This window comes from Pyxicephalus adspersus, chromosome 4 (genome assembly GCF_032062135.1).
Source record: "Pyxicephalus adspersus chromosome 4, UCB_Pads_2.0, whole genome shotgun sequence".
Lineage (NCBI taxonomy): Eukaryota > Metazoa > Chordata > Amphibia > Anura > Pyxicephalidae > Pyxicephalus > Pyxicephalus adspersus.
The window spans coordinates 45,636,669-45,661,143 of record NC_092861.1 but is presented as its reverse complement, the minus strand read 5'-3'; the positions used below and the strand labels follow the sequence as shown (position 1 = coordinate 45,661,143).

The 24,475-nt window shown below is 37.0% G+C and overlaps 1 protein-coding gene across 3 annotated transcripts; it reads left to right on the top strand.

Annotated features, from left to right (window-relative positions):
- Window positions 1-15,173: 15,173 nt before the first annotated feature.
- Window positions 15,174-21,743, top strand: SPTSSB (serine palmitoyltransferase small subunit B). Of its 3 annotated transcripts, none has more exons than XM_072410393.1 (2): window positions 15,174-15,298; window positions 20,222-21,743. In XM_072410393.1, exon 2 carries the CDS (start codon window positions 20,249-20,251, stop codon window positions 20,489-20,491), a length of 243 nt encoding a protein of 80 aa, XP_072266494.1. In that variant the 5' UTR covers window positions 15,174-15,298; window positions 20,222-20,248; the 3' UTR covers window positions 20,492-21,743. The 3 variants fall into 3 exon arrangements, with proteins under 3 accessions (XP_072266494.1, XP_072266492.1, XP_072266493.1); XM_072410391.1 differs by lacking the exon at window positions 15,174-15,298 and adding an exon at window positions 15,490-15,574; XM_072410392.1 differs by lacking the exon at window positions 15,174-15,298 and adding an exon at window positions 16,833-16,892.
- Window positions 21,744-24,475: the final 2,732 nt, after the last annotated feature.

Here is a 24,475-nt window from a genome sequence, read left to right as displayed (position 1 = left end):
GGCCGGTGACGCCCCCCCCTGAGACCCACCGGCCCCCCCCTGAAAAAACTGAACACCCCCCGACCTCCCCAAAGACATAATCCGCATCCAGAGACCAATGTCTTTGAGATCCCACCTGAGGGAAGGACGCACGGCTTTGCGCTGACCAAATTGTTCATCATACCTTAGCCATGCTGTTCCCCCATAAAGTTTGTATGCTTCCCTGATTGTATCCTGGTAGCAAAACAAACTTGCACACCGCCCAGGTTCCCGCTCCCCCAACACACTAGCCAGTATGCTGAACGCCTGTAGCCAATTGAAAAATGTGCGCAGAATTAAACGATATCTGCGCTGCTCACTTTCTTCCTTGGGCCCTTCCCCCACCTGTTTCTCCACATTAAAACGCTCCAATGGCAACAAGGAGAAAACATCAATATATTCCCCTTTTTAAATGCGCTCACGCACATCTTCTTTCAAGTGGGCTCCTAGATATATATATATATATATATATATATATATATATATATATATATATATAAAGAAAGCTACAATCCTGTGTACATATAGCAAAAAGGCAACAGTGTTGTGTGAACATGGGGATAGGACTATGGACTTCTGGTTTAAAATCCTATCTAGTACAAATGACAAAAAGGTTAGAAGTTTATTTTTTGACAGTAATTATTCAACATATAATATAATATGTTTGCTTCTGCACAAATACACGTACCATTTGTCTATATTTGGAGCTCTTTATAAAAACAAAATTTTTATGATTTTATTGCATGCATTTTTGACATTTCTGAGATGATTCAAGACTGTGGAGTTTCATTCTTTGAAGAATGCCAGCTCCTGCTCACATTTAATTTCTCAAACCTGGCTTGTCAACAGCTTCCTTTGTGCCACATTTGACCTTGATATTGGAAGGTGTCAGCTCTTCTAAAATCCTTTCACAGGGAATATTGCAGCTCATATAAATGCAGGAGATCACAACTGATAGGTTGGCAGAGACCTACAAAGGTCCAGGTCACAGATGATAACTGAAGACTTCAACTGAAAATACAGATTAATCTCACATATCTCTTCCTTACTGTTGGAGTGACCTGAAAATTAAAGCACTGTAAGCACAACTGTTAAACGATAACACCACTTTTAAAAAGAGTTCTTAAAAGTTAATTTGCTACCCAATACTTGAATGGCAGTGAACTTTCTCCTGGGAACCCTTAACTTAGAAAAAAGAAAGCTATACTTCCAGATAGATTACAGATGAGACAACAAGCTTTTTCAGCACTTTAAAATAGAAATAATTGAAATTATGGTAGCAGATTCTGCAAAGCATTCATTATCATCTTTAAAGTAGAAAGTGTTAGCCTTTGGTATGCAGTAGAGCTCTGTGGCTAGGCCTTAAATAAATCTTAAAACAGGAGGAAGCCAATTAGAACTTTGCTTTAGTCAGACAAAAAGAAAATGCATGAAGATCTTTCCTGCAGGCTTTTGGCTCTTGAGTTTCTTGTCTAGGGTCTTGTATTGTTGTTTAGTCCCTAAAACATAATGATGTTAACACTGATGAGTTGTTCCAAAAAATATCACTAGATCTCTCAAAATGCTTCAAAATCAACTTGGAGGTGTCCATTTCTCATCCACATTTGGCAATTCAGCACCCACTTGTCCTCTACATGATCAACTGTTCATGAATATAAACCCAACACTTTCCTTGAATGTCTCAGCAACTGTCAATCTGCCAGAATCAGGTCAGGAGCACGATCAACAATTTCAGAAGCTAACACTGTTGAAGGCTTTCCAGATTTTGCTGTAGTTTCAGACTAAAAATTTCAACCAAAAGTTGGCACACCACTTCTCTTCACAGTTGTGTATGACAGGCGCTTGTTATTCAATGTTTGCATCTTACACTCATAGATTTCCTTTAGTGTTTTCTTCTGCAGAAAAATGTCCCAAAGTTCAACACTTGATAATCCTTTATTTTTATCAGTAATCTGAAAAAATGTTTAAACAATAGCACTATGATCCTGCAGGCTGGCACATTACAATATAAAAATAATACAGAATCTAGGCCAAGTCAGGCTGACATAAAGCCTGGGATAAACCAAGCTGTATCTAAACTAGCAGATTACAGTAATTACTGAAAACAATTTCAAATGGAAATAGACAGAGGGACATTACCAGTGGTTTATAATCCTGCATTCAATAGCCTAACTCAGTTTAATATTAGGGTTCAACACTAAGTAAGTATATTAGTAGCTGAAATAGAAGATTAAAAAAAGTACAAATGATATTAAAAAAAAATTAATTGAAGGCTTCAACATCTTCTTTGTACATACCCATTTTATTTTTTAACTACATTTGTACACCTTACCATCACCCTTTGATTTTTTTTTCTTGTTTTGTTTGTACACTCATGTACTCTTTGAGGTACAGGTTCACTCAAGGTTTGGTGAATGCTAGATTGACTGATTTATAAAAAAGACACCCTAATCAATTTGTGCTGCATATACTTGCCCCCTTCTGTTAGTTTAGTTTACCATCTTACATACTCACCTTGCTCCCTTTTCAATATAATATAACTGTGCAGCCCTTCCCAATCATGTGCAGCCATCCAGCATATACAGTAAGGTCCATAAATATTTGGAAGCTCACATAAGTTTTATATTTCCTGGTTACAGAAACTTATTCAAATTATAGTTATATAATGAATATGGACATAAAATGCAAACTCAGCTTGAATTTGAGGGTGTCCACACCCAATTTTGAGAAAACATTTAGGAATTACAGCTCTTTATTATGTACCCCCCTCCTAAAGGGGCCAAAAGTAATTGACAAACTACTCCAAAGCTTTATAACCTCTGGTATTTTATCATCAATTAGACAGATAAAAGGTCTGTAGTTGATTCCAGGTGTGCTATTTGCATTTAGAAGGTTTGCCTGTGAAAGCAATCTCCATGCAGGTGAAACGAAGCATCTTTAGGCTGCGGAAAGAGAAAAAAAAATCAGAAAAATTGCAAGAAAATTAGGAGTTTGGTACAGTTTGCTACTTTCTGGAAAAAAACAAAAGAATGCACCGGTAAACTCAGCAACACCTGGACATCCACAGAAGGCAAGAGTGGTGGATGATCGCAGGATGATTTCCATGGTAAAGAAAACCCCTTCACAACATCCAGCCAAATAAGGAACACTCTCTAGAAGGTAAGCATATCAATATTTGAGTCGTCCATAAATGACTTCTTTAAAGAAAATATAGAGGATTCACTGCAAAGGTGCAAATTACTCATAAGTGTCAAGAATGGAAAGACTAGATTAAACTTTGCTAAAAAAGCAACTAAAAAAGTCAGCACCATTCTGGAACATCAGTCTTTAGACAGATGAAGCTAAGATCAACCTCTGACAGAATGATTTCAAGAAAAAAAAGTGTGGAGAAAGATTGGAACAACTCATGATCCAAAGCATACTACGTCATCTGTGAAATACATTGGAGGCAGTGTGATGGGTCGAGCATGCATGGCTGCCAGTGGTACTGGGTCATCAGTGTTTATTAATGATGTGACAGGGAAAAAAAGCAGCTGGATGAATTCTGTGGTGTACAGAGATATACTGTCTACTCAAATCCAGTCAAATTTAGCCAGGTTGATTGGGCGGCACAATACAGATGGGCAATGACCCAAATCATACAGCAAAAGCAACACAGGAGTTTATTAAAGCAAAGAAAATAAATATTTCCTAATGGCCTGACCAGTCATCTGATCTCGGCACAATCAAGCATACCCAGCGATTGGTGATGTCCATGGGTTTAAGACTTCAGGCAGCTATTGGCAGCAAAAGATTTTTAACAAAGAATTAAAAATGAACATGTTATGTTCAACAATACTAATATGTCTAATTAAAGTTGAGCCCCTGAACTGAAGTATTTTAGAAAAATGACTCCTATTCCTAAAATGTTTATACAATATTTTTGTTCAACCCATTAAATAATGGCAAAAAGTCTGCACTTCAACTGCATCCCATTTGTTTAATTTCAATTTCATTGTGGTGATGTACAGTACCAAAATTATGAAAACTGTGTCAGTGTCCAAATAGAATAGAACTCACCTGAAAGACAGACCAGCAGGAGACAGTTTTGCTGAGAAAGCTGTGAAACCTCAGGTGGGAGGGCATTGGTAGCTTGTTTCCAGAGCCTTATTAATTTAGTTCTTTTTCTTGGGTTTTTTTGTGTTTTTGGCTTAAATAGATAAATTCTCTAGGATCGTCAATCATACAGCTTCACTCTGAAGCTCATTTCACTGACCAGGTTAGTGAGCAAGTTACCTCGAGGCACAAATGAGTACTTCAACTCAACAGAAGGGAATTTTGCTGTCCTTTACTGGAACATTTGAAACTCCCTCCCCAAAGGTCTTTACAAGATTTCCCATTTTGATGCACTGCTCTTTAACCTACATTTCACCAGTAAGAAGACAAAAATGAGGGTATGTGTTAATCTTGCTGAACAACTGTTATTAACCCCGTGGTTAATCACATTTTAATTACATATCGTAACTAATATCTATGGTACTGGTCCAAAGTTCGATCTCGCAGCGAATCAGGCCTTTTTTGCTTACTGAAAATTTAAGCAAGAATGGCCTTGTGATTCACCGTGAAGTCGTGTTCTCGCCGAACAAACAAGCTGAGAGCGAATCATTTGCTCCCAGAATGCACAGCAAGGCCCAGCAGCCCAATCAAGAGAGATATGAGCAGAGGCATATATACAGGGAATAAGGGAGGGGTTAGTCACTCCATCTTGTGTTCTGGGTGAAGGATAGAAGCAGAGAGAGATGTGCATTATGACAGGGACAGGTTAGGAGCCTTCTGTATATCTGTATATATACAGATATTGCAGTTTTTGATGCTAACTAGACCTATTTAGCAAAGAAGATCGTTTGCTGCAGAAAGATTTCTATCCTACTCTAAAACAAAAATACAGATCTTTCAGTCTGATACCTCTTGCTATTTACCAAAAAAAGCTATTTTACTGAAGAAAAACATTCTGTCCTCTAGATGCCAGTTACCAATAGGGTAATCCGATAGCTGACCAGAGGCCACACATTGCTGCTGCTCTCGCTGACTCACGCCCCGTCTCTGGTCCTCCATCTTTTTGCCTAATGTCACCGCTCTACTTCTCCACAACTTTATGGGTGGCATTCCTAACACGTCATCCAGATCATAATGTCAGAAAGCAATGCCGTTTCCTGCTGATTTGACGGCAGAGATTGCTTCTAGTGGGTTGGGTTCACACGTAGCGCCACCCTATCTCAATGTCCCAATGTTTATGCTGCCTTCTGTACGCTGTCCATCACGCAAAAATCCCTTTTGCCTGCTGTCACTTTGCCTCCCATTTTCTTGAAATGCACATGGTCTTTTGGAACTTTTGTATTTCCCTTGTTGCCACTGTTCTCCTACACATACCCAACAAATTTAGTGGTTCTAACATGTATAGGGGCTTTGCTATTATTGTGTAATGTCGGCTCATTGACTTTAATGGAATTCGCGAAATCGGTTCGCCAGAAGGTCAAGGAAATTTTTGGGAGACTGTCAGAGGCCTTCTCGCTCATCCCTACTTGTCCATAACCATCGTTTTTATGTGTGGTAGAAGGTATGGTTTTGCCTTCACTTGACAAGTCTTGGAAAGACAACTATACAAAGAATTGTTTATCCTGTAGAATCTAAAGATGTTTTAGCTGTGATTTATATACTAAATACAATAGGGAGCATGTAAAAGAAAGAGGCTTAAAATCTGCTAATTTCCTGAATTGTGTAGGGGTCCAAATAGGAAGTATATTCAACTTCAGGGCTGTATTTTACCTTTATGGTTATTTCTGTCTCCTGTTTCAGGTTCCTGGCCATTAGTGTTTCAGCCTATGGAAGTTTAACTGACACCAATGTCTTTGGGCGTTCAATCATTGGAAAGAAACTGTATTCTACCCAAGCCCAAAGTGGAGAGAGATGAACCTTAACTTCATGTTCTGGTAGAGGATGAGGGTTTTGGACTCCACAACAACCTGATGTAGCTATAGCAGCAAAGGAAAATGGACACTACAGAAAAGGTTGTTATAAACCAATGCAAGCAATCCTTAAACTAAATCTAAAAAATAAAAAGGGGTGCTCTAAAGAATGTATTTATATATTAAACTCCATAAATTTATAATATATGATAATACAGTTTCAGATATTGGAGTTCTTGTAATTATTTCTTTTGTTAGGAAACAGGTCAAATCTCTGAATAATTAGACAAATTAAACATATGTCCTGTTTGCCAATTTTCAGGACAGTGACCTCTTTTCCACTACCCACCCTAAGTCATCACACTAGAATTCTTTATGAAGTGCTGTATATATAGTGTGTGTTTTTTTGGCAGAGCAATTTAGGACCTACAGAGCAAGAAATTTCATACCTAACCTACATGTTAGTTAAGACAAAATGCAAATTTAGAAAACAAAAACAACATGTTGCCTTGTTGCTATTTACCCTTTGGGTGAACAATTGTTGACAATAAATTTTACTTTATGGGAAAATGTCCCAGAAACTTCAATTGAACATACTGGAAATTGCTAGAGGAGAAACTTTGCAGTAATAAGAGCTTAACCTGGGTTTCAGGTAAATGTTCTATTGAATCCTGTGGATGTAATGCGATTTGTGGTAGGAACTTGTTGCTCTATATGGAGAGCTCAGGCAATGGAAGGTAAAATGTTGGTGATAGTAGGGAGAACATTTACAGGCATGGTGGTGTAATAAAGAAATAGAAAGTTGGTCATAACAGCTGAAATAGAGATGAGGTAGAGCGAAGGGAAGAATAGCTGGTGCTCTGAAGGTGGTATTGCCCATTGGCAGTGCTTGTGATTCTAGTAGGAAACCACCAATTTCCCATCTTTACATTAACTTGAAGATTTCCAAGGGATATCCTTCTGAGAACTATTTTATGAACATCCGTACAAATATCTAGATTGTTTTTCTCCCCTTCATGTTTTGCAACTAGTCTGTTGACCATGACTAGTTGTCTTGGAGGAGAAGGAGATCTTTCAAGCTACTGATTATTGCCGAAATGACAGCGTCAGAATTGTCTGTGCCAGAGCTAAAATTTGCTTTTCACCTCAATCTCTGACATCTGTACCATTGGTACTGTAGGAACATAATTTCCTCATATAATAGATGCACTCATTATTTTGACGGGCCTCACCATGCCCTTTTTAAATTAGTACCTTCCATATTTTTTACCCGATTTATTTTATAGAAATTAGACAAAACAGTAAAATATTTCAAGTGCATGGAGTTTACAATATATGGCCAAAGTAGATGAAACAGCGCAAAATAGATTAATGACAAGCTGATCCCACTCCTGCCTTCTGGAGGTTGTCTCCCCTTCAGCTCTGGGGTCTTGATCACCACAATCCCCCTGGTGTCCTTGATGCAGTTGCTGTGAAAAGTGCTGGTATTGTCTTAAATCTCTGGCTTGCTGTAGGCAATGTCTACAAGTTTTCAGAGTTCATAGAATCCAGTGCACAACAACCAGAGGTAGATTTTTTGCCACTGTTTAGGCTAATTGAATCTAATGATTTGTCAAACTTCCCAGATGTATAAGTTGAACTACTGTAAAGTAGTAGTGTAAAGCTACATTTGCCATACTCTAAACTACTACACTAAGTTTGCCATTTGCTATGGTTTTATATTCTAGACTGCTGCACCCTGCTATTTGTTACATGCTGCAGAGGGCTGAAGACTGCTATATGTTACATACTGCAAACAAATGTGTACTTTGTTGTACCTTACATACTAACAAAATAATTTATACTGCTGTACTGTACATATGGCAGGACGTTGCCAAACATTACAGTTTGCTGTACTCAGTTTTTCATTGCCAGCATATTATTTAATATTTCCAATGCATGTGACTACACAATGCTGTCTGTAGTAGTCATTCTATTTAAGTGCGCTTTTAACTATGAAGAAATCACCAACAGGGTTACCAGCAAAGCACCCCCACATCATCGCACCTCCTCCTCCATGCTTCCTGGTGGAAACCACACATGTAGAAACAATACGCTCACCATTTTTTATCGTACACAAAAATGGCGGGTGGAACCAAAAATCTCAAATGTGGACTTATCAGACCAAAGTACAGATTTTCTTTGGTATATTGTACATTCCTTATGCTTCTTTGTCCAAACAATTCTCTTTGTATTATTGTTCTTCTTCAATAGTGAAATTTCTGCTGGAATTTGACTGTGTAGGCTGATTCACGCAGTCTATTCCGGTCAGTAGATTTTAAGATGTTCTGCTACTTGAATTTTGTTAAACTGGTTTCTAATCTGAGGTGCTATAAATATGCAGTTTGTGAGGCTGGTTGACTCTAAAGAACTTATCTACGTCTGCTATGGGCGCCTACAGACTGGATACATTTCCATACATGTATTTAAGCAAACCATTTTATACAGCGCTGGTCAACAAAAGTCTAACATAAGTAAACATAAGTGTAGGTGTTGTTCACACAGACCAGGAGGTAGTTACTGCTTACCTGATGCCCTATTTCAGCCACTGTAGCAGCCTCGTTGTAGAATGCCTGATAGCCACTATAGGAGCAGTTTTTTAATATTGTGCCTGTCTTACACTGAACGGGTGGGGGGGTACAGGAAGCAGAAACATGTTATTTGTTTTCCTCTTCCTCACAAAATTTCTTAAATTCCTAAAAACTGCGTAGCAGTCATAGAAAGACTTCCTATTCAAATATGTTGAAGCAGTTGACACATGGATCTACTATGAGATGTTAAATGGGGTCTCAGGACAGAACGAAACAACACTGCAACTGAGTGCTAGGCACTATGCTAATACACCTATCCTACCACTATCATTTGTTTCACAGATACGGAGAGAGTTTTGCCGTTATTGATGGTTAATCCAATCATTTGAACAACTTTCCCAACCACTGCAAAACCCTCCAAATGTACAAGCCTATACAAGATAATGAGACATGTGCAAACACTGAATATACAAGTAGAAACAGATACCAAGCTTTACAATGTCCATAGCCCAGCAGTGAAATCTGAGTGGGCACTCTGAAAACATTCATAAACCAGCCTTACTAGCTAGGAAGGGAATTTTAACAAAGGGGGATGACATAATCCTCTCAAGTGAATGCAGCTGCTTCTAAAAGTAAAAATGTCAATTTTTTTAATGACAACATAACTCACCTCTCCACCTACTCTTACATACCCTTGAAATTTGTATTATCCCATATTGGATCCCATGTTGATTTTTTAAAGCTGGAAAGTGTAATGGTTTCAACTGTTCTGTAAATGCAGTCCCCAGGGCTTAGAATAATCTCAATACATATCTCAGTACAGAATGTATCTCAGTACATTCAATATTTAGTATACATTTATGCTGATGAAAAATTGATATCTTCAATTGATTTGCGGTTTGTGTATTTTTAGATCAGACATCAAGCAGAGTTTTCATCAACTGTTCAAACTAATGAATACACAGGACAGACACTGTTTAAATCCTTGGTGCTTCATCTAACAAACAGACAATTAAATAGAGAAATACACTTGGGCTATTTACTAAAATAAGGCAAAACATTCAGTAGCGAACAACGAAAATGTCTATTTTTGGAACAGAAGATTAGGCAAATTTATAAAATCACCCATAAATTTATATATGCCTTTAAAACCCATTATTATTTTAACAGTGCAATTATATTTTGGTTCATACCATTCTAAAATAAATTACCTTCACAGCCTATAAAATTACATTTTGGCAAGCAGTCCTCACCCCTGCCAGGTGTCTGAAACTGCCAATTAAGTGTACTGGGTTAAAAAAGTTTGAGCATTTGCAGAAACATATATTGGAACAGTAATTGGAACACAGGCATGTTTCTGATCCAACCACAGAGGTTTCTGGATCCTATACTGCTACTATGTGTCTTTAGGAGTATCAAGCATTGCAGTGGAGTGTTTTGTAAGGTAATAAGAGGCAGATAGAGGTATGTTGGTTGTTCCACAAGACACAGACAATCACCAGTGTCCAGATATTTATTGTTTGTCCAAAAAACAAACTCACCTTTACTCACACATCTGTTGATCCCTTTGGAAGTTTTCTGGAATGGGGTCCCTTGTTGTTCTGGAATCCCCCTTCATCCCAGCAAGGAAGAAGCGTTGGCACTGCCATCTTCTTCTCTTCTTCCACCTACGTCCCCCAATCTCGCACTGCACAGACCGAAATTAGGTGACACAGCCTGCCAATAGTGCGGATAACACTACACATGCACATGTTTTAACACTACCACCCCCCCCTCAAAAAAAAAAAAAAAAAGAAAAAGAGGGTAAGGGTTGTTTACCTAAATTTTAGTTTTGGTCCACTTTAAGTGCATGGTGCAGTAACATAAAGTCTGTAAGACTATACAACCTGAAACGTGTTATCATCTTCTCCTTGCACAACACAGGTGGATGATCATGATAATATTAAAAATATTCTACAAATTTCTACGGGAGTTTAAATAGTTCCTAAGTTACTTGTTACCCTTTAAATTTATGGTGTCCCTCCTGTTCTTTCACTGGAACAGAGATCCCCTGTAGACCGTATTCTGCGTATTCTGTAACTTTCTTACCTAGCTGCTTAGCACATTTTATTTTCTTCTGTGCTGCCCTTTCTTTCTTTCCTATTTTATGTTTTTTTTTTAATTATTATTCATTTTGAACAAATGAATAATAAATGTAATACATTTCAAGGAGATTGTAAAGGTCCCAAATGTGATCTCCAATGTAAAGTACCTCCATACCATGACATTCTCGTGAGATGTGTCCATAGTCTTCAACAAAGCTAGAAAGTCTCTGACTATCTGTTGTAGCTTGACCTTTCTTCTGTGTATCTGCTGTCTCCGACAGCTGTTTGTAGCATTACATTATCAAAATAATATGTATAGTACTTTGGTGATTCAATGTCCCTTATATCAAGAAAGTTGACCACTACTTTTTTAAAGTAAATGTAAACCTAGAATCACTAGAGTACAATGTATTCTTCAAGTGTTAGAATTTAAAATTACATTTCAATCTTCTTCTGTTGTTCCTCCTCTGTTATTTGGTGATAATGCTCTACCCTTCCTTTACAATTATCTTACCACATGAGCCTTCAGTAAGGACTGTTTCAATAAACTTTTCACCGGTTTGATTGATAATTGTATTATCAGGAAACCTAAAATTCCACTTACCAATCAATGGGATGCATGCCTGTAGACAGGAATTTCAGACACAAGATCAACGCCACTATAATCAAAATGAGAAACAAGGATTTTAAAGAAGACAAGTGTTTTTGATACACACTGCATTAGTAAACTACATAACATTTGGTTACAGTTTACATAGACTTTCGGATACTGTATACACTTACCATGTGCACTATAGATGGCAAGATCTGCTAAGGTGTGCCTTGAGTATAAAGTCAATCTCATATTTTACAGATATCAGCAAAAAAATTGCACATTTTATATGCAAGAACAGCAAATTGTGACGTCCCATCCCCAATAAGAAATGCTTCAAAGTGACATAGCTTTTAACATGGAGAAAAAGTGATTTAACATGATAAATTATTGGACATAGATAGTACCTTGGAGCACATTAACAAATCTAGTCATTTATAACATACTCTTGCATAATTTTTTCACCCGACTTTAAATGATTTCCCTCATCTTGTGATAGTGAATAAACATTTCATCTTCTGTATCAATGGCTTGTAAATTCCTATTGATAACTAGGGAAAAGATTTTAGCAAAATTACCTGTTCCACCGTCATTGAATTGTCCTAGCTTTTTTTCTTTCACTATGTGCCAATGCTTAGATAATATTCACTTGACAAAAGTATCAACCTTTATTGAAACCTTTGCATTTTGCTCTATGACATCACCACCAGCAATCATTCATTTGATCACATGGTCGGTGAAATAAAGGGAATATTAGCACAGACATAGTGAGCCACAGCAAAAGAAAATAAGAATAACAGCAGTGTGCAGTGATAGCGATTAGTCTGCAGACTTTCATCTGTAGTAGTATATCATTCTAAACAAACAGTCCTGACTTGACAATATGTAGTCAAAAATGGTAACCCATGAGACACAAATTATTTAAATACTCAGGAAATAGATGGGCATACATTACAAAATGCTGGAAAAATGGACAATTGTTACAACAGGCTGGAAAAACAGTTATTTTGACAATGCACAGAAGAAAATGAGCAATCATAATGATACTAGGCAAAAAATACGCAGTTGTGATAATATGAGGGGAAACAGACAGTTAGTTACAACATGCAAGAAATGAAGAGGCAAATGTGACAATACATGGAAAGCCACTGGGCCATTATTACAGAAGGTAGAACACAAACAGGCAAACATTGCAAAATGCAAATTCCCCTTCACCACTTACAATATACCAATTCACTTTCACAAAATGACTTAAATATGTGAAACATATGAAAACATGTGAAAATGCTCAGCCTTGCTTAACCCTTATTAATGACTATGTTATATAGGAAATAGATGAACATGTGCTGGATGAAGGAATGTACAGAAGTCAAATGTTTCCAAAAGGCATTTTTAGGGAGGGACATAGAAAAGGGGCAAATGAGCAAACTAATTAATGTTCCCAGTGTAAATGACAGGAGCTGTCACATGTTCATGTTTTCTGTCCAGTGCAATGATATTCAATAGTATGCATATGAGTGTCAAGCACGTTTTACGTGTATAATCATATTTATCTTTCTTTATTCCCAGCAATGTTATAAATCTTGTATCTATGTACATTTGGTATAATCACACATAGAAACAGATATGGTAAATCAACCAGACTTCTGCAATAACATGCCGAGATAACCCTTTGTTGTGAAAAATAAAACATATAAAACCATGGATGACTGTGTTAATTGGAGGGCAGACCACTGACTGACTGTAATATAAGGTGTTGCTGCTCAGGATAGAAATATAGACGCTGACATTACCAGTGGTTAAAGGACTCTTCCTGTTTTTCAGGTTTATATTCTATATCGACCCAGCTGGATGACTTGTCCTTCAAAGCCACTTCTATTCATCAGTCTGCCAGTCACAGGACCAGTAGTACTACAAGTACAAGTAAGGAAAGAGAAGGCCTACCCCCCACCCTAAGCCAAGAAGAGTGCTGAACACCTTGAGAGTAAGGAATAATGTATGTAAAACTGTTTTTTTTCTGTTTCTGTTGTAGACATCAATAAGCCTTTGCAGTGCTAAGGGAAACACATATCTTTAAAAATAATGACTACCATCTTGGGCATTCATGTCCTGTTGCAAAGTAGCTGCAGAAACCTGTGGTATGTTGTGCAAACCTGAAACCTGAAAATGATAGCGACCTGGCTGTTATGCTTACCCACTGGTCAGCTTCAGCCTTTCTTTTACATGCAAGCATATATAGATTTATACATCTACACTGCAAATGGAAAACAGAAAGATGTCACCTTTTGGAGGGCACAGTGGTATGATTCCTGGCTTAGATTGCATACACAGGGTTATATTTTAGGAATCAATTTGCATTTTTTTTGTTTTTTTTTAAATCAATGATATCCTGTAAAGTGCAACTGCTAATCAAATTTCAGCAATGAAATCACTATCAGATTAGGTCTCTGTACACACAGTGCTGTTCTCTGCTATGGAGTGGGAAGGAGAGGGTGTGAGCAAGTGGCACCCTACATTTTCCTGAGACAATTATGATTATGCGTCCTGGGCGTCAATAACCCAGTGTGTGTACATAGCCTAATTTTGATTTGTTGTTATGATAACTGTACATTATCTTTTATACTAATATAAACAATCTTGCTGTTAGTGAATCACCCTTGCTTAAGTATGAAATTGCTTAGAATGAGTAGGCTGTGCATTTGGTACAGAATGCAGAAATGTAAAGGAACCCTTAAATATACACAGCTATTTATATTAGGAGATCAAACACTGATTGTCTTCCTCCAAGTGCACAATAACATTGTGATAGATCATTATGTGTTGCTGCAAGAAATTGTCACAACTTCCTTTCCTGATTTTTATTTAAACACAATGAAACATAGGTGCAGTTTTACTAGTTGTGTCCAGATATTACAATCCCAGCATTATTTTACAGTCTGTGAAATCCCTTTATCAAACATTCTTTGCATTTAACCTGCATTAGTAAAATCAACAGACCAAACTAAATTTTTGGATTGAGTTGGCCTAGAACATTAATGCTGGTTTAATTTAACCATGAACACCTTGTTAACCCATCCCTAGTAACATCACAAATTTATGTCACTTATAACCCCTGACACAATACCTAATTAAACAGTAGCTTAGCTACCTTGACTCCACACCATTACACCTCTGCACTGAACAATAGACTAGATCCGCATAACTTCAGGTAGTGGTATATGGTAGGGGAGCTGCTTGACAGTCTCCCCCACAGTTCTTTTTCTCTCCTTTGATGGGGTCCTGTGGTTAGCGAGGGATCATTTAGAGTGCTTGGGCTTCTTATCCACCATTCCAGCTCTCCAATAGGAAAAAAGCTTATTTTCAAACCCATAAGTACCTGCTAAACTAGATAGATAGGGAAAGAGGGAAGAGTTAAAAGTGGAATAAAGGGAAAGGGAGCTGCAGCAACTACAAACTCCCTAAATTGGCATGATCCCATACTAGGGGCATCTGTATTTGCTTCTGTCCCTTTCCAGTCTACTTCAAAGACTACAAACTGCATTCTAGGCACATCCAAAGAGGATTAATGTAATGGTACATTAATGTATGTATGGGTACATTAAGTGTAGGCAATACATTCCTGTCCCACAACAGCCTTCATATATATATATATATATATATATATATATATATATATATATGTAGCGTTACATTTGCATGAGCACAGTTGCAGTTGACATCATTATGAATTACAAGATGGAATGTGGTTTAGGTATAGTATCTTGGAATGAACATAAAGATGTAACAGTAAATGAATAAGTATTTAAAGTCCAATACACCTTTTCCCCTAGAATAAAACGTGTGATGTTTTAAAATAGGTTAAAAGTTCCCTTTCGTATAAGGGCAGCCGAAGTGCAGGGCACACAAACACACCTTCTCCCCTAATCTGGAAAGGCCTAGGATAGCTGTGATGATGCACTGCTACCTTATCTGCAGTACTGCTGCCTTGCAGCACTGACATAAAAAAGGAGAGCCAAATCTGCAGTTTTTAGCCCTGTAAGCTGCAGAGTCCAGGCAGAGACATATCCTAGCCTTCTACTAATACAGTTGGTAAGGAATTCCCAGTAATAGCACTATGAACTATTCCTAATGTTAGGACAGGTTAGATGAGTAGTTGGTTTACACATAAATTGTTGCTCTCTGGTCATTATGAATCATTACATGCAAGTATACTATATGGGAGGGTTTTTTTCTCTAGTAGTAGGGAATTGGGAGGGGCGCATATACACCTGAGTAGCAGAATTCAGTGTCACTTTTCACACATCTTGTTGTTGCACCTGCAATCATCCTGAGGATCTGCTCTGATTATACTGTGGGAGTTCAGAGGTGAGGCCTTTTTGTTACACATGAACAATACTATCAGTAATAGTTGTATCTGATCAGAGGATTCTGACCCTATACCTTTCAACATACAGTGACAGCATATGCTTATGGTCCTGCATCTCTAATAGTTGAATATGTTGCTTTGTTATAAAGTTTATGTTGTTATAAAGTTTATGAATATGAAAGTGGTTTGGTTTTAATTGTACCTTTTGTTTGTATATTTTGTTTTAATAATTGCCTAATGCCTATATGCAATTACCTGGTTTTAGATTTTATTTTATTTAAAACCCTGTATTCTTAATCTGCGGGATCTATTTAACATTTTTTGGAAGTGTTTTGTGCTGTGCCTGTTTCTTTTATTAGTAGCAACTTGGCTGCATTTTGTCTGCTATGTATACAACCTTTGTATATAAAAACATGTAAAGAAATATTATATTTATAATATATTCATATTTGTTTTATTATTAATAAACTAAATTGTTTCAATCCACACAAAATTCCAAAAGCTTGTTAGGTGGTAGGGTCTTGGGCAGCTATTGAATTTGCCAAACACATTACAAATTCTGGATCTATAGGTGTGTAGAAGAATTGAGTACAAAAGTCAAAATGCTAGCTGCAGCTTTCAAAAAGTATTACCTTTATGACTTTTCTGCAATATTTGTGTGAACATTGCCCAAGTGGGTGGTCAAGCTTTTCTGTATCCAACACTGTTTAAACCAGGCTTTTAAAACACCCATTTCTGCAATGTAGGAAAGTACTTGTAAGATGTGATGTGTTTCCCCCAGTGCCTGCTATATGTTGTTATTCATCAGGAAAAAACCTAACCCAAGACCAGGACAGTGAAATACATCAAAAGCTTTACCACTAAATCTAATCTGACCTTAAGTGACACCTTTAGAATTATGTTCTGTGCAACTTTACAAGATCCATAGCCAATCCAAGCTTTATTTGTATACATATATCATTTTTTACATTTTTTGTTTAGTACAGAAACCTTTGCATGATGCTGTTGCATATTATTGTGTCTAGCTGCAGTGTAACAACTGGAACCAGATTTTCAAGATTTGAATGGAGTAACTTGTATTTCAAGTTTTCTGGTATGCAAAGATTTCACCATTCTCTGTTCCCTACCCTTTTCCTTTCTTTGATGGTGGTCTGATAAGGTTGTTTTTATTTACCTAGCATGTTTTGGTTGCTGTGACTCTTAGTTAACTGTTGGTCATAATGTCATGTGAGATCATTGATAAATTGGGCATGTAAACTGATTGTATCCAGTGCCTGGTTGTCACTTTCCTCAACTGACAGATCTTGGAGTTTCAAGGTTGGTCACATAAGATGTCCTTACTTGATTTACTTAATATTTTGTCTTTTTTTCCTCTGAAGCATCTGTATCACAATCAGGATTAGCAGACAGGTCATTGTGTTGCTGACAACACCTATGGTAACTAGCGTTGAGGTTACAGCAAACGTTCCTTACAGCAAACCATGTACTAATCTTGTAATGATTTTAAAAGATAATAGCTTAAATTTTAAATGTGTTGACTACAATTATATAAATTCTTCCTTACATTTTTTTACTCCTATTAGAAAAGTAAGGTTGCTATGAGAGTTAATGTGATTTAATTTTGTATATCTTTTTTTCTATGAATCATTACATTGTGCAGATGCATTGTCCTAGGTGCTGAGAAACAAATACAATTTTTACACCAAAACATAAAATAAATATAATTGTAAAAAATTGCTAAAACTGAAGTGTGTGTTACTTAGACAAACTGCTGCAAACTTCTGTAGTATCTAGTTATGTGAATAAATGAGCTGAGGGAGATTTTAGTACTCATTACACAGTTATAAATAACACGGGTATATGTCCTATGATTTCCTTAATTGGCAAAACTGCGTGCTTCCCATGCTGCAAGATCTTTTGTGAAAACATGCTGAATTGGGCAGATTTATATATAATTAATGTGTATATTTGTATATATGTTTGGCGCTGAACATTCTAATTACTGGTACACTAGGCATCACCAGGTTTTAGAAAATTGTCCAAGTTTTGCCCAGGAATAGAGTAGTCCTATTCTGTATAGTTTGCTGGAATTTAGTATTTGTAATTAATAAGCTAATCGCAAAAAAGTAGTATTGGAACACAAAAGTTTTAGTTAATTGATGACCCATAGACTAATAGCAACATTCTCTGTGTTGGTAGCACTCTTTGCATGGCAAAATAGAACAATATAACTTCAATGCCCCAAAGTCAGGTAAGTATCTTGCTTGGTCTCACTATTGGAGTAAGTCATGCATAGATGGGTTGGATGCACAGTATCTATTTCTAAGATGCTGCAATCATCATTACAAGTTTCCTGCCCTGTATTGTTTCACAGTAAATGTTACAATATTGTTTTCTGCAGTGTTCATATAGTCATGCATATTTGGTTGGCTTGCATTGTTTTTAGTACAATGGCAAATGATCTTGGTAGAAAGAAAAAGACTTTTCATCATTAGAAAGCCTTGCCAAATGTTTTAATGCAGTGCATTACACTTGGACATATTTTAAATTAGAAAGTGCACTGGTTGAAATATGCTATAACCTATTTTTATTTCATTCAACAACCCACCCTTGGACAAACACAGGTGTATTGTTCTCACAATCCTTGTGTTATCTGTGATACATTATATCTAAGAACTATGTGAAACTTCATGACCGGTCCCACCAAGGTACAGCAGTAAAGCTATGTAGGATTGGGAGTGAATCAGTTTAGCAATGCATACTTTTGAAACTAGCATTTCAGGTTTCATTGATCGAGAAATACCTTCTAAAAACTCCTCATTGCCTGTTGATCGTAGCAAAGAACAGATAGTAGGTGTGCTGTTTGTATGTTTTCATAACTATATTCCATATATTAAGAATAAGTAGTAACCGACAAAACTGGAGCTTATGATCTTCCACATAAAATGTGGACCTATCATCACGTTTCCAACATTATTTCCCTTTTGCATAATAAAAAATATGTTTTAACTTTTTTTTTTCTTTGCAAACTCCTTACCTATTCTGTCTTTACCATTATGGCATTAAAGACTGAAGGGGAAAGCTGCAGCCACCTGGCATATTTACATTACACAGGAGGCTGCAGGCTACTCTTTTTGTGCATGCCTGAGATCTGGCACTGCATCTTCAGTTGCTTTCCTCAAATATAAAAAACAAGCGCTCAATCTCAAACATGAAAAGAGTAAGATTGGCGCTTGTTTATATACATTTAGAGGAAGACCTGTCACCCAATCTCGTACCTGTGCAGAACATGAACAGGCAGCACCATGAAGATCCTGAAAAAAGAACATAGCATGGGACAGAATACCGAACCTCAGAAATAAGACAGAAGCCAAAACAGCATGGGATTCACTAGGCAATGTAAGTACATTGATTAGGGGCAAGTAAAGGGTAAGTTTTTGGTTCTTTTTTTTTTTTGTTTTTTTTCCTTTATATCCAAGTTTTGCTTAAATGCTTGCTATACTATAAAAAATATGCTGAAGATGTGGCCTTGCTCATACCTTGGCTACCAATGTTGGCTTTACTGAGAGAACATAAAGGCTGTCATATCCTAATTCCCTAGCTTTACTGTAAAGCTGATCTAAAGGAACATGGGACAAGTATGTGAAAAAGGAGTTCTGAACTTCAAACTCACATTTTGCACGCATGTGCAGTTGGTTTTATAGCTTGGAAATTCTTCTACCCTAAATCTGCATCAGCAACCACCATGTTGCAGTCTCTAAATGTAGCAGAGGGGACTTGATCATGGTCAGAGAAGTAATTTTGTGGGTCCTTGGCTTTTAATTTATAACTCTGGCATTAGCATAGATTGGACAGTGGACACTTAGGATCATGAAATTTCAAACAGAACTTTAGTTCCACTTTTAAGATTACACGATCCAGTAGGTCATTATCGTAGAAATGGACAGGCAATCTGTCTGTCTTATCTGCCTGATTGTTCTAGGTTTGTAGCAAAGCTAAGCTGTGTATGCTTATGTGATAGAAATTCTGCTTTTATCTTTAGTATATGTACAATACGTTTTTTTTTTCTATGTAAGAGCTTCATTTTATAATATGTCTGCTTATAATATACCTTGCATTTCTGGGATGTAGCCTCTCCACTTATGCCCCTAACCTCAATACAGTACTAAAGCAATAAACAAAGGTAGACGTGAGTGGATCAAATAGTAGCTGTCAAAGATTGTACTTTAGTGTTTGTGCATATACTGGGGATGATTTAGATCATGTCTACTAAGCAAGGGAATTGTTGCTTGTCTTGGTGAACATTGTAAAGTTTGACTTTACAATGATAAAATTCTGTGATAAAACACAGAATAATGTGCAGGGAAAGGAAAAGGATTTCTGCTTACATGTAATTGGATAATAAAAGTCAGCACAGTTCACTATTGTTCACTGAACTAAAATTCACTTTGCAAAGTCAGTATGTTTTATCTGTTGCTGAATCAGCCACACTATCGTGGATAGATGCATTTTTTTGTGAACAAACCAGCTGCATAAAAACACTTGAATAATGTTGTATTTCATTGTGCTGGATCTATAGCAGATCCATACTGGGTTTCCTCTGTGACACAACTTTTTTTCATTAACAGTCTATTTTTGTTTTTCAGAGTTGCATCTATTGGTGTATTGATACAATGGATGTGAAGTACATCAAAGATTACCTGTCCTGGCTGTACTACCAGTATCTGCTCATAACCTGCAGCTATGTCCTAGAACCCTGGGAAAAGTCAATTTTCAACACCCTCCTATTGACCGCCATTGCCATGGTGATTTACAGTTCTTATGTCTTTATTCCCATCCATGTTCGTCTGGCTATGGAATTTTTCTCTGGTATTTGTGGAGGTCAACATGAAAGTACTATAGCATTGATGAGCTGACATGATGTATTCTACTTTACTATGCCTACTTAATCACTCCTAGGATGTGCACCTTCCTGTGCTTCCAACATGGATGGACAATGATTGGTTTGCATGGTGTTTGAGCTTTGAGCATAAAGACTCCTGAGTTGAAGACTTTGCTGCTCTTCCCATTGATTTCTCTCAATGGACTCTGAAAATGTGTTGAACACAAATCTCAGCTGCACTAAATACTTCCCACCTGTGTATATACTTTATTACAATGAAGTAGATTTACTGGCCCTTATTTAGGAATATCATATCATTTTTCAAAAACAGATATATTTTGCATGTGCTTTTGCCCTCATACTAGGCTGTGCATTTGTAAATGAAATTGATCAGTTGTTTGATTTGGATGGAGCTGACCCTCTACGCTGTGCTCTCATTATTGAAACCTTTTGTATTACTTTTAAGCATAATCTCAGTTCAATTTAGGTAAAATGGAAATATTTGCAGTTATAAAATACAGCTCTTTTGTTCAGATTATAGGAATAATTTGTATGTATTCTCAATCAATACCCTCAATTGTATATTTTTTTCCTAAAGCCCCAAAGTTATTCTGGACCCCAGAGGTTTGAGGTCCTGGAATAGTTTGGGAATGTTTGATGTTGAGGTTAAAACCCCTGGCAGAAGGGAAACCGTTTTATTCATGGGAGAAAAATACACTGAAGAATATCTGTTTGCAAAATATTTTTCCTTCTGTACTCAATTGGACTATTACCTAGCAATCCAGTACGTGATGTTGTGAGGGTCAAGCATGGACATCCCCATTAGCATCCAGCCTCCAGCCAACAATACTTCCACAGTCTTCCAGGATATGCCACTAAGGATACATTGTATACTCCTTGCTTTTTAATGTTATAAAAAAAAAACTGTAAAAACAATGAACGATGCAATAAAGTCTCTTGGAGTCAGCAGGTGACGCAGAAAAACTGTTGTAAAACACCACCCAGCTCCTAAATATACTTGTTTACATGTGAATGCTGGGTGTGTGTTTACTTCTAAGAGCATGATACACTGTTGCACAGGCTTGTATGGTATTTACTATTTCCTGATAACCGCATAGCAAACCTTTTATATTCTATAAATAGTTTTGCTTGGTGGCTTTTTCCAAACCTGTGTTCATCAGGATCTACAATAAAATTTGTGCAACTGTTTAACTAACTTATAGAATTTTAATAATAAATCATTATATACAAAATGTGTCTTGCATATTTCAAATAAAACACATGCTTCACTCCATGCAGTCATTCTTGTTTTGTTAGAATTGGGAACACAGAGACAGGAAATTACAACATAATCATATACTTCCACTAAACCGAACATTAACACATTATTACAAATAATAAGATAATTTAGATTGACAATCAGATTGTTACGTCATCATTGCTAGCTCATTTTGGCCAAACATTCCTGTTAATTTATACTTTACATCAGCTGTCCCCAACCTGTGGTCCAAAAAATTTTTGGTGGTCCATGGCACTGGCCAGTGCATCCCCCCTGTGTGGTCAGGAGAAGGACACTGCTGGGGAGGGGGGTGCACTGGCCAGAGCTAAAGACCATCGCAGGCTCAGGGCAGTGAGTGGGTTGTGTCCCTGCGATGGGGAAGTGAGCGGGTTCTGGCATCATGATGTCACTCTGGGGGGAGTTTCTTCACCTTTGAGTAACACAGCTTCCCTTGTATGGGCGATCTGGAGTCCGTAAATTTAGCCGTCTGTGACGTCCAAAAGGTTGGTGATCACTGCTTCACGTAACATGCGCTAATTAATATATTATACTTTGTATATTACAAGCTGCTCTATTTCTCATGCCCCATTGGGGCATAACATCCCTAACTTCACTTCCACCCCAAAAAGTGTGGGAATTAGGACACAAGGTGATCACGGGCATAGACCAGGCAGTTTACACAAATCCACCTGTTCATTCACAGTACGTGTAATCAGTGTTCCATGTTTAAATAAATATATATTGAACTTGCTGAAAAAATTTGCTCCTAGGGTGCTCTCCAGAACCAAAACGCCACAACCAATCCCACTATGCTGATTCCTTCCACCAGAAAAGTCAGAAGTGAAATACTTGTTTAACAGACAGCACAGTTTTGCTTTATGGAGTGAAAAGGGAACTTGTTGCTTCCATCCCATTAGCAAAGAGCAGTTGTTCCTGGCGGTCGTTTAGTGATCTGGCAAGATTTGACTTGCACAGAGAATTGTTCCCGAGTCTCTTGGAACACAACTTATCTACTTACTAAGTTTTATTAAAAACATATAATAAACACTTTTATGCATTTTAAATGGTACTTATTAAAAATATTTTAAAAAAGAGCTACTGACAATAGCATGTGAAATTAAAAGTATAATATTTTAGTCTGTTGTGGTACAATAGATTGTCTTTTATTACACTGCAGCGGAGTCAGGTGGTGAGAATAGGTCCTAAAATCACCCCACATACCTTAATGGATTTAGAAAATATCAATTTAAGCCTAGGACTACCTTAACAAATACATTTGTCTGCTACTTAAAAATGTAACCAGTTGGATGTTACTATATTTAAAGCACACTAAAAGCATTGTAAATCCATTGAGCCGGTAACCATACTTCTAGCAAGCATCAGCACTGCCCAGTCTATTATAGGTATAACCGTTTGCTCCCTATTCTGTTGGCATCTCTACTGCCAGAACAGGCACTGCAGCAGAGGCTGATTGGCTATTGGTAATGGCCCTTACTATGTCAGTGTCTGTTACTGTACAGGGCATTGCAGGAAGCTAAATATAAATATAAAAAAAAAAAAAAAGTACAAGAATTTCTTATCACGTACATCTGGTCTTAAAATGCATGTTGACTACTATAAGACAGCAGTATCAGTTTTATCTACTGCATTTATGCAATACAGCTTGGTCACCAGCTAATAACTGAACAGTGAAAAAGAAGTTGCAAACTGATCTTGACAGGTCTTCACTCTGCTTTATCCTCCTGTAAGTATGTTTAAAATGTTTCCTGACCTGACTGTGCAGATCTAGAATTCTGATTGGTTCCACGTACTGTACTTCCTCTCCCAATGTAAGCAATGGGGACATTGGATTATATTAGATTTAATCAGGACAGATTTAGGTATACTGGATCTTTAAGGAAAAGTACCTTTCAATGTAATTATTATATTTGACTGGATTAGATAATAGTGCTAATTATTTGTATCAATTTAGTATCTGCATTACCTGGATTTTCCAAATATACTTAGAGGTTGGCTGTTTGTAGGTCATACTTGTTAAAGCACTGGAAAAAGGTAACCAATTCATTGATTACCATGGTTTTCTAACTTTTACTAGACCCAGATCATTATTATCTGACTAGATTCTAAATTGTACAACTACCACCTAATATTATTACCAAGCACCTATTGTAAGGTTCATTTTCTAAAACGGAATTCTGACATTTGGATGGACTGGCTGTTTAACTTGCATTGTCTGGATGCATAAAACCAAGCAAATCCTCAACGTCATTTATAACCCATGGGGCTCTTGCCATCCTCATACATACAAATGAAGACTAACAAAGTTTTAAAAAGTAAATATAAGTGCAATTCTGCTATGTCAGCAGCTTCACAGCTACAATTTTGTTTTTCAGAATAAAACAGTACCAAATAATACCTTGGCGCATAATTCTACCTGACAGATTTTACATTGTAAAAATAGGACAGTGGCTTTAAAAAAAGCATCAGATAATATTATTTACTAAACTAGTATTGGATTATGTATCTAGTTTTGGATCCAGTGATGAGGGGTTAAAACTCATGTATGTTTTTATTAGGTCTCCTCATTAGGAAGATTCACAGTTGTCAGCAGAACCGAAATAGAGGGCAAATCTTATTTTCAGTGGACATTAGTCCTGAAAATAAATGTAATTTTACTTTCTTTGGATACATTTGTTCTTCTTGTAGAAGTGTGTAGCCTGCTTGGTAAATCATTGCAGA